The sequence below is a fragment of the Salvelinus sp. IW2-2015 genome, linkage group LG20 (assembly GCF_002910315.2).
Source record: "Salvelinus sp. IW2-2015 linkage group LG20, ASM291031v2, whole genome shotgun sequence".
Classification (NCBI taxonomy): domain Eukaryota; kingdom Metazoa; phylum Chordata; class Actinopteri; order Salmoniformes; family Salmonidae; genus Salvelinus; species Salvelinus sp. IW2-2015.
The window spans coordinates 36389992-36403893 of record NC_036860.1 but is presented as its reverse complement, the minus strand read 5'-3'; the positions used below and the strand labels follow the sequence as shown (position 1 = coordinate 36403893).

At 44.3% G+C, this 13902-nt stretch overlaps 1 protein-coding gene across 2 annotated transcripts in view; it reads right to left on the bottom strand.

The window, feature by feature from the left end:
* Positions 1 to 13547, bottom strand: part of ddx10 (DEAD (Asp-Glu-Ala-Asp) box polypeptide 10) — a 61522-nt gene extending 47975 nt beyond the window's left edge. The window contains exons 1-10 of one of the 2 annotated variants that reach the window (XM_024011896.2): positions 13219 to 13547; positions 12496 to 12556; positions 12267 to 12397; positions 11974 to 12132; positions 11706 to 11826; positions 11297 to 11486; positions 9003 to 9129; positions 8742 to 8904; positions 8268 to 8352; positions 5165 to 5266 (exon numbers count right to left, since the gene is read on the bottom strand). In XM_024011896.2, the coding sequence (XP_023867664.1) occupies positions 5165 to 5266; positions 8268 to 8352; positions 8742 to 8904; positions 9003 to 9129; positions 11297 to 11486; positions 11706 to 11826; positions 11974 to 12132; positions 12267 to 12397; positions 12496 to 12556; positions 13219 to 13434 (1355 nt within the window). In that variant the 5' untranslated portion in view covers positions 13435 to 13547. The remainder of the gene's footprint in view (positions 1 to 5164; positions 5267 to 8267; positions 8353 to 8741; positions 8905 to 9002; positions 9130 to 11296; positions 11487 to 11705; positions 11827 to 11973; positions 12133 to 12266; positions 12398 to 12495; positions 12557 to 13218) is intronic. The other variant, XM_024011895.2, reaches the window with a different exon arrangement.
* Between the last annotated feature and the right edge of the window lie 355 nt (positions 13548 to 13902).

The following is a 13902-nucleotide window of genomic DNA, read 5'->3' as shown; positions in this document are numbered from 1 at the left end:
TTCTGTGTAGCGAAGACCAAGTTTAACACCTGCTTAATTCTTTAGTCATACCTGTATGTCATGGGCACCTGACTTGGTATAAAAGTGGTGGTGCACACACTGTTGGGGGGGGATCCAGTCTGGAGATCCAGTTTTTCTGACTAGAATACTAATCTACCGCCTTCCCTCAAAGTCCCACCCACAGTGATTGATTGACATGTCTGAAATCCTACCAACGCTTCGAAACAAACATCCTGCCCCCTCCACAGTGATTGATTGACAGGTCAAACTGTTAAAGGGATAGTTCACCCAAATTACAAAATMACACTGGTTTCCTTACCTAATTGTCCACAACAGCTGAGACAATTAAATACATAATTTGAAGAAACAAACATAGAATTTAAATTACTGAAAATGCATGAATTCAAAGGTCATGACTTTCGACTCAATACCACAACTCATTACCAATCTGGGAGGTAATGTCGGTAAAGTCCTCAATAATTTAGCTTTGTATTTTGGATGGCATCAAGGCATAATAATGTACTAGAGGCCACCAAAATAGAGCTTGTTCGTCAACAAACAAACAAAATTCTCGAACCCCTCAGCCCGGAACTCCCTGGCTGGCTACTTTTTCTATTTGGCTGGTGGAAAACACTGCTATAGGGCTAGGTTAAGGGTAACCTACGGAAGGCTTGGTTTGTAATAATATGAAACAGAAACCAAGCAATTTTTACAGGAAAATAAGTTCTAAATACAAGGTTTACCAGCATCATCTCATCTCTCGTTTCATAATGAMCATACGGACACGTAGCCTAAATTGACATTTTTTTTCACACACATCCAAAATAGAAGATGGCTAAAATAATATAGGCCTAACTAGGGTTGACCCCCCCTCCCCCCATTTAGTTGACTAAATGTTTGGTCGYTAGGCTGTTGGTTTTTCATAAYTGGCTACTGCTTTGGACCTAAKACTGGTTGTGAGAGTATTTCTTAGGCCTACAGTAATGTGTGAAGATAATGTGTCTTGGGTATAAATTTTAAATGTTGAGTCAAGAAGAAGGGGAGTGATGCTTAGATGCATAAGGCACGCGTTTCAGGAATGCGTTCTCTTCTGCCAATTGGTGCGCATTCATTGTTTCATAACTTAATTGTGTGAATTGTTTGCCATGTGATTGTTAGTGTGTATTAATTCCTCAGTAGTAAATGTACCATTAATTCCCATCATTTCTAATCTACAATGTTTCTTTGGTTATGCTTATTTATGTTAATGCTTTACATTTATTATTATTACAGTCATTTACCGTTCTCATTGTCAGAGTGAACACGTTGTTTGCAGAGCTCACAACCTGTGTTACWCTTGTGAGAAAAGTTCTTGATTCTCATGGTCAGAGAGATCTTTAGGTTCCCTTTGGCAGGTGACCAAAAGTTCACTCTGACAGAGCTTCAGCGTTCCTCTGTGGGGATGGGAGAACCTTCCAGACGGACAACCATCTCTGCAGCATGCCAGACAGGAGCCACTCCTCAGTAAAAGGCACGACGGACCSGCTTGGAGTTTGCCAAAAGGAAATTAAAGGACTCCGAAACCATGAGAAACAAGATTCTGATGAAACCAAGATTGAACTCGAGTGGCCCAGCCAGAGCCTGGACTTGAACCCGATCAAAACATCTCTGGAAACCTGAAAATAGCTGTGCAGTGACGCTCCCTATCCAACCCGACAGAGCTTGAGAGGATCTGCAGAGAAGTATGGGAGAAACCCCCAAAATACAGCTGTGCCAAGCTTGTATCGTCATACCCAAGAAGACAAGGCTGTAATCACTGCCAAAGGTACGTCAATAAAGTACTGAGTAAAGGGTCTGAATACTTTCCGAATGCACTCTGTTTCYTCTCTCTGTAATTCACGCATTTCCATCAATTTGAGGCTGAATGTATCGTACGGGAGAATCAGAGCGAACGAATCAGCACCCTTCTGTCTCAGTATGCATATAACGTATCTGATGCTGTATGGTCAGAAAGAGTATGACATTGTTGCCATCCATAGCATTYAATACAAGGGAAGCCAGCAAGCATTTTGCCCGGCTTGATAATTTAAAGAAAATAATAATAGCCAATCAGCTTTGCGCTAAACTGWGTGAGCTCAGCTGTGGAAGGTCCTGGCTCACCAACAACAACAACAAAAAAGTCAAGGGAAGCCAGTTTGGATTTGGCTTCAGACCAATTACATCACAAGCCAAACGTCATTATTGACAGAAAAAAAAGCGTGAATTGTTGCCTCTCATTGTGTTGTTGTCCTCCAGTGGCTAGAATCATCCCTTTCATAAATTAACCATGGATGGAGATAGGGATTTGGACTTGAGGTTTTACTTAATTCTCGGTACCGGCCAATGATTATAACAGCAATTCTAATCCAAATATAAATTCATACATTGTGCCCCTGGCCTGAGAGGATGGAAGTTCAATATGTAGCTAGATGTAGTATGCTAATGTTAACTAGCTGGCCTGGTGTATTGTTGCCCCTGAAAGGAAGTTAAGCTAGCAATAAAGTATTTTAGACATAGACAACAAAAACTAAAAGCGTGTACTGTATGACAGTCAGAAACCGTTTGGGGGTTTGGCCGGGGTAGGCCGTCTTTGTAAATAAGAATTGTTTCTTAACTTTATTTTTTTTATTTCAACTTTATTTAACCAGGTAGGCCAGTTGAGAACAAGTTCTCATTTACAACTGCGACCTGGCCAAGATAAAGCAAAGCAGTTCGACACATACAACAACACAAAGTTACACATGGAATAAACAAACGTACAGTCAATAATACAGTAGAAAAAGTCTATATACAGTCTGTGCAAATGAGGTAAGGGAGGTAAGGCAATAAAATAGGCCATGGTGGCGAGGTAATAACGATATAGCAATTAAACACTGGAGAGATTGATGTCCAGAAGACGAATGTGCAAGTAGAGATACTGTGGTGCAAAGGAGCAAAATAAATAAATACAGTATGGGGATGAGGTAGTTGGATGGGCTATTTACAGATGGGCTATGTACAGGTGCAATGAGCTGCTCTGACAGCTCACAACTGACTTGCCTAGTTAAATAAAAGGTTGAATAAAAAATAAATAAAAACAGGGGAGGATGGCACTGGCGTTTCTCTACAAGTAGGGTGAGTCAACATGGTTTTTTTCTACTACAGAAATCAGTACCATGGACAGCCACATCAGATTTAGCTTYTGTTGATTGGACTAAATKGTTTTTGGCATCTTTTAGTTGTCACTGTATTAGACTAAGCATAGATGTTTAGATGATGTTGAAATGGTGTAGCTCCTGTTTTCTATGTGACCTGCAGTAACTCTCCGTGGTTCTAAATCAATAGTTGTTTAGTTGTCAAAAAAAAGTCTGAAACATTACCTTGCTTGACTATGCTGTAGGTCTTGTAACTGTTTGTTACACGCAATATGCTTTGTGGACTCCCACAACACGTTTTTCCCCCTGGATTGGCTTCCCCAGTGATTTTACCCACATACCACTACTGGTCCAGAGCTCACTGGAGCTGGAAACTCAGTGTTTCCAGACAGGCCAAGTAGACAGGCCAAGTAGAGAGACGAATTTGATTGAAAGAACATGAACAAACCTCCATGCGAAGCCATGTGGTTTATAGGATATTTTCTACCTGCAGAGTTTGTATTTGTTGGCTTTATGTATGCTATTTTTTACCTAGTTGGCAATAGAACAAAAAAATACATTATTAAAATGTTAATAAAATCCTTGATCTCTGGCTCCCCCGCGTGTCATTTGTGTCTCTTAATTTCATCAAACAGTGCGCTTAAAGCACCAGACAAGCTCAGTGCATATAGTTGATTGATTTTATTACAACACAGGGTGTTTATTTGTTTATGTTTATTAATACAAGGATTCCCTGCACAAAAATCTACCCTCATGTTCCATGAGCATACGGGCACTGTGCGTCGTGGCCGTATAGCTTGCATCACATCCATCCCATGACCAGTGTTACCACTGAGACCTGCTTTCGTCGGTCTTTAATCTTCCGATATGTGCTGTGAGAAATTGTCACTTTTGCGCTTGTTTTCAAGGGTGCACTTCAAATATTGCCACCCCTCCCCTCCCACCTCAGCGCAAGCAAGCTAATATTAGACAGGTATACTGCTAAACCTGGCGCATGGGGTGGAGAACACAAGCGCGCCAGTTTCTACATGCTGAAATATATCTCAATGTGGGAGTAATATTATTGTATGTTATACAGCACCCTGGGCATGAGAACTGCTTCATAAAAATTATTTTTTTGTTCGAATTATTTCTGTGCAAGTGTGAAAAAGTAATGAGTGTGTGTGTGTATACACAAATTTGTGCATGTGGAAGAGAGAGAGTGGCACAAGTGCGTGTGTGTATGTGCTGTGGGGGCATCATGCTGGGTCTGCTGCTTATCAGCATTTAGCCAGAGGGGCTTAGGCCTGGTGTCCTCTGTGATGGCAGAGCCAGTCTCTCTCTCTCTCACACCATACACACAGTTGGCCTATTTACTGCATCGCTCACAGCCCCTCAGCTCCCCCCAAATCCACCCAGCCTCTCCCCGTCTCAAACACAACTCCAACAAACAGGACATCAGCTCCCCCCAAATCCACTCAGCCTCTCCCCGTCTCACACACAACTCCAACAAACAGGACATCAGGTCCCTCACTATTAGAACATACTGTGACAACAAGTAACTGATGGTCTCAGGCACACACAGCGGACAGGACAAGGGGACAGGTTCAACATCTATATAGCACGCATCTACAACATATTAGAACTACCAGACACAATATGAGGTTGTTTCAGAATCAGAAATTTGAGGAAAGTCAGCTGGCTCACTTGTTGACCATGACTGCTTTGTGAAATCTCCCCCCATCTGTCCAATGCATCTGGTAAGGTGAACTATTATTTTGAAGCATATGGTATAATGTAAAACATTCTCACAGGGCCTCTTTGTTTGTTTATTTGTTTTGGGGGGGTGAGAGATGGAGATGAAAGAGCAGGTGGGAAGATGGAGACAWGGGAATAAAGCTCTAAAACAGTAAGAGACAAAACAAACTACAGACCACCACCTGTTCTGTATTAATTCCTCACATACAGAACATCTCCATAGCCAACAGCCTTCCCAGTCACAGTGAAATACAAGAGGTTGTAGGTGAACTCACTGAATTCTGTTGATGGGGACTTTCTTCTCCTGGAGCTGGGATAGCATGTCCTTCTCTTCTGAGGGCAGCAGGACAAGCAGAGCCTCTCCTCCCTCCTTATACCTGTTCGGGGAAAAAACTATTGCATTCTTATTTGGGCTGGCACAGTTATTGTGTAACCGTGTAAGCGACAATGTAAGCGTACATTAACAAGGAACTAAATCATCGTCTTAATACATTAATTTTAGGAGAAGGGGAATTCAACTTCATATTCAAGTAGATATAGATTACCCAATAGCAGCTTTTCATATTTAGACGAAGTGGGTAAAGTTGGTACTCATTTTACGAGCAGAGCGGCACGGTTGGGATGAGAAGGTTAATTTCCAGAAATTCCAAGCGGTCAGCACCATTTGTTTTGACAGGTGTGTCACCAAAGCTGTGTGGTATTCATTAGGTATGTCGTAGGTCATTTTCAAAAGATGCAAAAMATGCATTAAATGCCAATTATGACAATAACCGTGGCCATTTGCATGACAATTAATCGTTACCCCAAATTCCATAATCGTCACACCCCTAATTGTTATTCTATTGTATGTCCTAAATGTATGAATACGTGGGAGTGGGTGTAATAATGTAAAATAATGACACTGCTCAACCTCAAATTGTTACATAACTTGTGCAATCAATCTGCAAAATTTGCACCGTTAATGGTACGCTTCTTACGATCATGAACGACTCCTTTGTATGGTTTCGTGACCAAGTTAGAGGCATAGGGAGAGACAGATGGGGTGCAAGAGGAAGAGAGAGAGGTGGTGGAGAGCTACGTTCCTCCTCACACCAAGAGGGGCTGTGAAATACATGCAGAGTCAGACAGAGAGATATTATCTCAATTACCTCAACTAAGGTACCCCCTTTATATAGCCTCGCTGGTTATTTTACTGCTGCTGTTTAATTCATTTGTTACTTTTATTTTCAATTTCTCAAGAGAGAGAGGTGCAAGCACACAAGCAGAGAGAGAAGCGCGCGCGCGCAAGCAGGCGAGAGAGAGAGCGGCGCAAGCAGCGAGAGAGAGAGAGCGCGAGAGAGGAGAGCGCAGGAGAGAGAGAGAGAGCAGGAGAGAGAGCAGGAGAGAGAGAGAGAGAGAGGAGAGAGAGAGAGAGCAGGAGAAGAGCGAAAGAGAGAGCAGAGAGAGCGAGAGAGAGAGCAGGAGAGAGCGAGAGAGAGAGCAGGAGAGAGCGAGAGAGAGAGAGAGCACAAGCAGGAGAGAGAGAGAGAGCACGCAAGCAGGAGAGAGAGAGAGAGAGAGAGAGAGCGCGCAAGCAGGAGAGAGAGCGAGAGAGAGCGCGCAAGCAGGAGAGAGAGAGAGAGAGGCGCAAGCAGGAGAGAGCAGGAGAGAGAAGCAGGAGAGAAGAGAGCGCAAGCAGGAGAGAGAGAGAGAGAGGGAGCGCAAGCAGGAGAGTGAGCGAGAGAGCGCGCATGCAGGAGAGAGAGCGAGAGAGTCCGCATGCAGGAGAGTGAGCGAGAGCGCGCATGCAGGAGAGCGAGAGAGCGCGCATGCAGGAGAGCGCGCATGCAGGAGAGCGAGCGCAAGCACGAGAGAGGGAGAGAGAGGCAAGCATGGAGAGAGAGGCAAGCATGGAGAGAGAGGCAAGCATGGAGAGGGAGCGCAAGCAAGAGCGAGAGGGAGCGCAAGCACAGGAGAGAGAGCGAGAGCACACCAGAGAGAGAGAGAGAGCGAGAGCGAGCGCAAGCACACCAGAGAGAGAGAGAGCGAGAGAGTGCAAGCACACCAGAGAGAGAGAGAGAAAGCACAGGAGAGAGCGAGAGAGAGAGAGACAAACAGAAACAGAGCTGTGGAGGCTGATGCTACACTACAGCCCTGGTTGATAGAGTGCACATGATGAGCACTTGGCCTTCCTTCAAACTCACTGACTCCCAAAATGGAACAACACCAGGCAGCTAGGGGACATCTCACTCCAACAGCAGCAGGATCCTGAAAGCCTACAAACATATACAACTGGCTGATTGCAATAAGCCTAGAAAGGATTACCCTTCAGTCCTGTCACGCCACACAAAAGAACCGACACGCAAGAGCTTTGTCAAGGGGTGCGGCAACACAAAAGCAAAAAAAGAGAGAAGAGCTGCACAGAGGTTTTAGCAGCTCACTAATCACCGTGGCAGCGCAGCGGCTCGAAGCACATCCTGTCTGCTTAAGATGCACATTGCTGCTGTCGGAAAGTGTGCTGCACAGAGCTCCGTAGAAGCAAAGCACACMAATGTCCGTTGTTTTCCTGTCTCAGACACACACTCCCTCTCATTTTCACACTGCTGCAATTACCGGGTGTTACCGGTGAGAGATCACACACAGCCCCATGAGTCAGCACTGCAGTTGGGCAAACATGGCCAAAGCTGAGAGATATTCCCCTCACTACTCTACTGCTCCCAAGTGTTATCCAAAGGAAGTTCAGTGTACACAACACTTCGGTTCCAAAAAATACTGTACCAACCTGAGCACGTTCAGAATCAACATAGCTGGATGCAAGTTCTCTGCTCAAGCTATTTTTTCTCTCCATCAGCACTGCAATGGTACCAACTCACCATTGTACTAGCAGAGAACAATACCACACAGCATCATATGTCACCACAGTAGGCAGCTCTGGATTTTGGAGCACATTTGAAAGCCAGTCTGATAAAACGTGTGTCTATAATGACTGTGTGAGGCTGTAGGCTTCAGGGAGAGGTAGTAGGAGAGGTGGAACATACAACAACACTGCCATCTAGTGAGTAGGTCAACCAACTGTTGAGAGGAGAGATGATGCGATAGGATAATGGCTTGACTATGAAGGACCCTTCAACTGTTGCACACTGTACAATAGCTGTAATGGTGGCTTGTTGTGGGCACATGTGTGTAAATGGCAGTGTCCCTGTAAGATTCAGTAGTACTACACGGTGATAACTTCACTCTAGTACTACTGTTGGAGAAACATAGTATTTCCAGGAGGTATGTATAGACTCACTCTGCGTATACAATGAAAACATGCCCTTAAAGGAGACGATGCATAGACTGCAAACACACAGTCAATGTCTTTCCTTGTACTCTAGGTCCAGTTAAGGGGGTTATTACCTGGCGGTTCGTCCCACTCTGTGGATGTATGTGTTGGCGTCCTCTGGACAGTCAAACTGCAACACCCAGTTCACGGCAGGGAAGTCTGCAAAGTGCGAGGAGAAAACGGAATTATTATTGTTCACCACGAGCAACAACCTTTTGGCTCTAGTATCAGAGCAGTACATATTTATCTCATTTTAGGGTTTTTGTTTGATCCAGCCAGTCTGTAGAGTAGCATCTCTGTCCCTACTGACTAGAGAGATCCAGCCAGTCTGTAGAGTAGCATCTCTGTCCCTATTGACTAGAGAGATCCAGCCAGTCTGTGGAGTAGCATCTGTCCCTACTGACTAGAGAGATCCAGCCAGTCTGTAGAGTAGCATCTCTGTCCCTACTGACTAGAGAGATCCAGCCAGTCTGTAGAGTAGCATCTCTGTCCCTACTGACTAGAGAGATCCAGACAGTCTGTAGAGTAGGCTGCTGATGTGTTAGTACCTAGGCCTCTGGCTGCAATGTCTGTGGCGAAGAGCACAGCGTTCTTCTTCTTGATGAAGTCATTGTAGACCTCCACCCTCTTCATCTGCTGTTGCTTCCCATGCAGGGCCAGGATGGGCATGCCCGGACGCAGCCGACAGAACACCCGGAACAGGTATTGCACCTACGGAGGGAGAGAGAGGCGCCATGTTTGCAGCCAAGACAACGACTAGACCGATAAGCCTAATGGAGGAACGTTTGCACAAACTAGCGAAGCCTCACCTCTTTGCAACAGGCGAAGAAGACGATGACTTTCTTCTGCAGGTGGCTCCTGATGAAGGAGAAGAGCATGTTGACTTTCTGGTGCAGCTCACACACCACGTAGTTCTGCTCCAGCGTGGCCGGCGTACTGCATGGGGACACAGAAACATGTAGTCTTTTAATTGATCTCTTTCAGGTCGTTTGTGTTATACTTCAACTTGTTGCTACTGAGGACAGAGAACTACGGAATTGTGTGCCTTAAAAGAAAGTTTAAAGCTGGGGTTGCATTTGATTGTACAGCAGACCTGGGTTCAAAAAGGCAAGAATTTAAATAATTTCAAAAACTTGAGTTGTGCTTGACTGAACTTGCCTTTTGCAATGAGCCAATAGGAAAGTCCCAAAAGTGCAAACCTCACCCACGGCAACCTGGCACTCCAGGCAGGCTAAAGCAAGCTCACAAGTATTTGAAATTTCAAATAGTAGGCTATATCCAAGGCATGTCTGTTGTGCAGTGCTCCTGCTTTGCGCCTAACAGGTTTCAGGTAAAATGTGGTTTAAAATACTGGTGTGCACTGAAGAGCCCTGATAAGGCTGAATCACAGGAAGCAAAGAGTTCTCTTTCATCTCTCCCATACAACAAAACAGCTTCAACATCGAGGACAAAGCCATAAAAGCATAAACACTAAACCAGCCTATCAGCAAAGACTCATCGAAAAAGAAGTGCAGCTGGGGCAAAAAGCAGGAGCATAAAACAAGAGCAATATGACTTTAAAAAAGTGTCAGCTGGTGCCTCTAAACCTGAATTGAAGTTGCTGACATTTAGATAAAAACAGTCTATGTTAACGGTCGACCCAATTAGCATGCGAGCCTGAAAGTGGGAGAGAATCCACCCTATTAAATCAGCACCTGGCTGCACAGTGGCATGTCATTATTTAGTAGTGCTAAAGACTTCAGAGCCTCCATGACAGCACTCGTATTTGTAGCATTTACCGGCCCACTTTTACCTCCCCTGAATTCATACCACATACTGGATGTCAGTTTGTCCAAACACACGACATGACCAAAAGTATGTGGACACCTGCTCGATTAACACCTCATTCCAAAATTATGGGCATTAATATGGAGTTGGTCCCCCCTTTCTTGCTATAACAGCCTCCACTCTTCTGGGAAGGCTTTCCACTAGCTGTTGGAACATTGCTGCGGGGACTCGCTTCCATTCAGCCACGAGCATTAGTGAGGTCGGGCACTGATGTTGGGAGATTAGGTCTGGCTCGAAGTAGGCGGTCCAATTTATCCCGAAAGTGTTCGATGAGGTGGCGGGACCTAGCCCGGACCATAAAAACAGCCCCAGACCATTATTCCTCCACCAAACTTTACAGTTGGTACTATGCATTGGGATAGGTAGCGTTCTCCTGGCATCCGCCAAACCCAGATTAGTCCATCGGACTGCCAGATGGTGAGGCGCGATTCATCACTCCAGAGAACGCATTTCCAATGCCCCAGAGTTCATTGTAGGCAAGCTTTACACCACTCAAGCGGACACTTGGCATTGAGCATGGTGATCTTAGGCTTGTGTGCGGCTGCTCGGCCATTGAAACCATGAAGCTCCCGACGAACAGTTATTGTGCTGATGTTGCTTCCAGAGGCAGTTTGGAACTCGGTAGTGATGTTGCAACCGAGGACAGGCGATTTTTACGCTGAAGCACTCAGCGATCCCGTTCTGTGAGCTTGTGTGGCCTACCACTTCACGGCTGAGCCTTTGTTGATCCTAGAAGTTTCCACTACACGATAACAGCACTTACAGTTGACTGGGCCAGCAGGGCAGAAATTTGACGAACTGACTTGCTGGAAAGGTGGRATCCTATGACAGTGCCTCGTTGAAAGTCACTGAGAGCTTAAATAAGGCCATTCTACTGCCAACATTTGTCTATGGAGATTGCATGGCTGTGTGATTGATTGTACACAACTGTCAGCAACGGGTGTGGCTGAAATAGCAAAATCCACTKATTTGAAGGGGTGTCCAAACACACTATATATACAAAAGTATAAGCAATCAATGTAAGCTCCCTACAATCGCTGAGTAATAACATTCACATGACCTACCAGTGGCTTAGGAGACTAACTGAAATCCCAACAGAATTCAAACATCACCCTGCACAATCATTTTTAACRGAGGCACTGTCATGTTTAATTTCCAGAGTTCATAGAAATCTAAGTGATGTTAACACCAACTGACAGATTTGTAAATGCTAAGAGTCTATAGACACAGGACTATAGTGGCGTTGTTGTTGTGTGTGATATAATAGAGCCCCTACCTGAACTTGGCCTTCTCGTGCACCCAGACGTACTCTGGGTCTTTGAGGCTGAGGCGGGCCAGGTCTTTCACTGACTTGGTCTGTGTGGCTGAGAACAGCAGTGTCTGACGGGTCTTGGGGAGGTTCTCCACTATGGCGTTGATAGTGTCAGCAAAACCCATGTCCAAGATACGATCCGCCTCATCCAAAACTAAAAATAATTAAAATCACATGACGTCAACCACGTCAGAAATCCATCATTTTTACCAACGATCTGACTACAGATCAAAACAAACAGAGCTACTAAAGCAAAGTTGCTTAACATTAACAGTAAGAATGTAAAATGCCCATAAACAACTTTTTGCTCATACCACAGCGAAACTATTTTTATGACGGCCTAGTAGCTAAGGGGTAACTCTGCCGTATGTACCTAGCATGTGCAGATCGGAGGCGTGGAACGCAGCAGTCTCGTCCATGTGCTGGAGCAGGCGTCCTGGCGTGCAGATGATGATGTTGGTGCGGTGGATCTTCTCAGACTCATTTTTCAGGTCCTACAAAAAAAACATACCACAGAGATTACACTCTGGAATCCAACATAATAACCAGGCACAAACCTTTCATTTCAAACAACACCAACAGGTGTCAAAACCAACCTGAAATGAACTGCCAATACCGGCACTTGAAAGTAAATAAAGTACCTTTCCGCCAATGATGAGGCCGGCAGAGAAATCGTGGTTCTTGCCCACTTTACGGAGTACTTCGAAGGTCTGATAGGCCAGCTCTCGTGTCGGGGAGATGACGAGGGCCCCCAGGCCATCCATGGCTGTCCACTGCTGACGATACAAACACTCCAATACCTGGAAATAACACCAACACGTGTGAACAGCAATGACACATCAATAGCGCCAAATAATGGATGCACACTGCATCTGCCTTCATATCAGCTCGCAATATTGCACAGACATACAGTAGAAAACAATTGGGTACTCACAGGAATGATAAAGGCCAGTGTTTTTCCAGAGCCAGTCTTTGCAGCACCCAGAACATCTTTACCTTGCAACGCAAAGCCAATGGTCTGTCTCTGTATTTCTGTGGGCTGACGATACTGTGCTTCCATCAGACCTGGAGTAAACAACAAAACTGTCAATGGCATAACAATGGCATGTTGGTCCATATTGCATGGCACAGTCAAGGTCATTTCATAACCAATTGATATTTACCTCGCAGGGTATTCTTTGAGATGGGGAAATCTGAAAACCTCTCAGCATCCTTGGCATTTATCTAGATGACAAAGGTGTTAGTTTATCACACACACACCCCCTGAAGAGTAATATGATGAAATCATTGTCAAGAGAAATAATTTAGCTAGCATTACAATAGAAACGTTATCTAGCCTAGGACATCGTAAAATGTCTTACGGGACAGGAGATTGCTTTGATTAGACTGAAAACGTGATAGCTTATTTGCAGTCCTAGTAGTACCGTTTGTGGCGATACTTTCCATTGCCTGTACAGCATAGCCATGCAGATTTACATAGGAAAAACCTAAACGTCACTTGTCAGTCATCAATATTGAACACAATTATTTGGGCGGCAGAGGTAGCCAAGTGGTTAGATCGAATCCCCGAGCAGACAAGGTAAAAACATCTGTCGTTCTGCCCCTGAACAAGGCAGTTACGGAGGTAGGCCGTAATTGTACATAAGAATTTGTTCCTGACTTGCCTAGTTAAATAAAAATAAATAACTTAAGGAATGTACACAAGACAGAAGTACATGCACGCGATTCATAACATTAGTCTAGCATGTGTTTACATGGATGGTTTTGCGCATGTGATAGAAATTATAACAGTAACGTTACTGGCAGTACATATCTTTGGTAACGTTACTGGCACTAAAAAATCGAGCAAATAATTTCCTGTGGATATTTTACCTCAAATTGCTTACCTCGTTATATTTGTTGACAAGCCTTTGAATACCTTCTTTCTCCACCTGCCATTCAGGTTTCCTTTTCTGTCTTTTCTCTTGTTTAACTCGTGTTTTCGTCTTGTTGTATTTCTTCTTCCATCGCTCGAAGTTCTTCACAGGATCAATAGTGTCGGTTGGGTTTTTCTTTCCCATTTTTTTATTGGAGGACACGTTTGGTCGTTTGCCCTTCTCCATGGTTAAATAAATCTATTCAAGGATGTTTTTAAAATAAATATTTGGTGGTTCAGCTAAACCGCATGTAAACGCTGGCGCACAAGCATGTAGACGCATAAATATGACGTCAACGCAAACCGGAAATTTCCACATGGGACGTAGTTCAACGAAAACTGGGGTTTATTTATTACGCCGGAAACAGTTTACGCCAAACGCTGTTGAATTCCATTTTTTTCTTAAACGGAAGTTGTAGTTCAGTCGTGTCTCTTCAAAAAAAATATGAGTGGAATAAATTGAAAGGAACGCAGACTTCACTCCACTTCAGAGCATGGAATAATCAATAATTTATAGATACTATTTGGATTGGAATTACAATGAGTAGAAACCATAAAATGTAAATTTACTACAATTTCCACTGACTAACACAACAGTTTGTCACGCTGATGAGCGTTGAGTAAATTATTTGTTGCAACATTTTTGCAACAGACG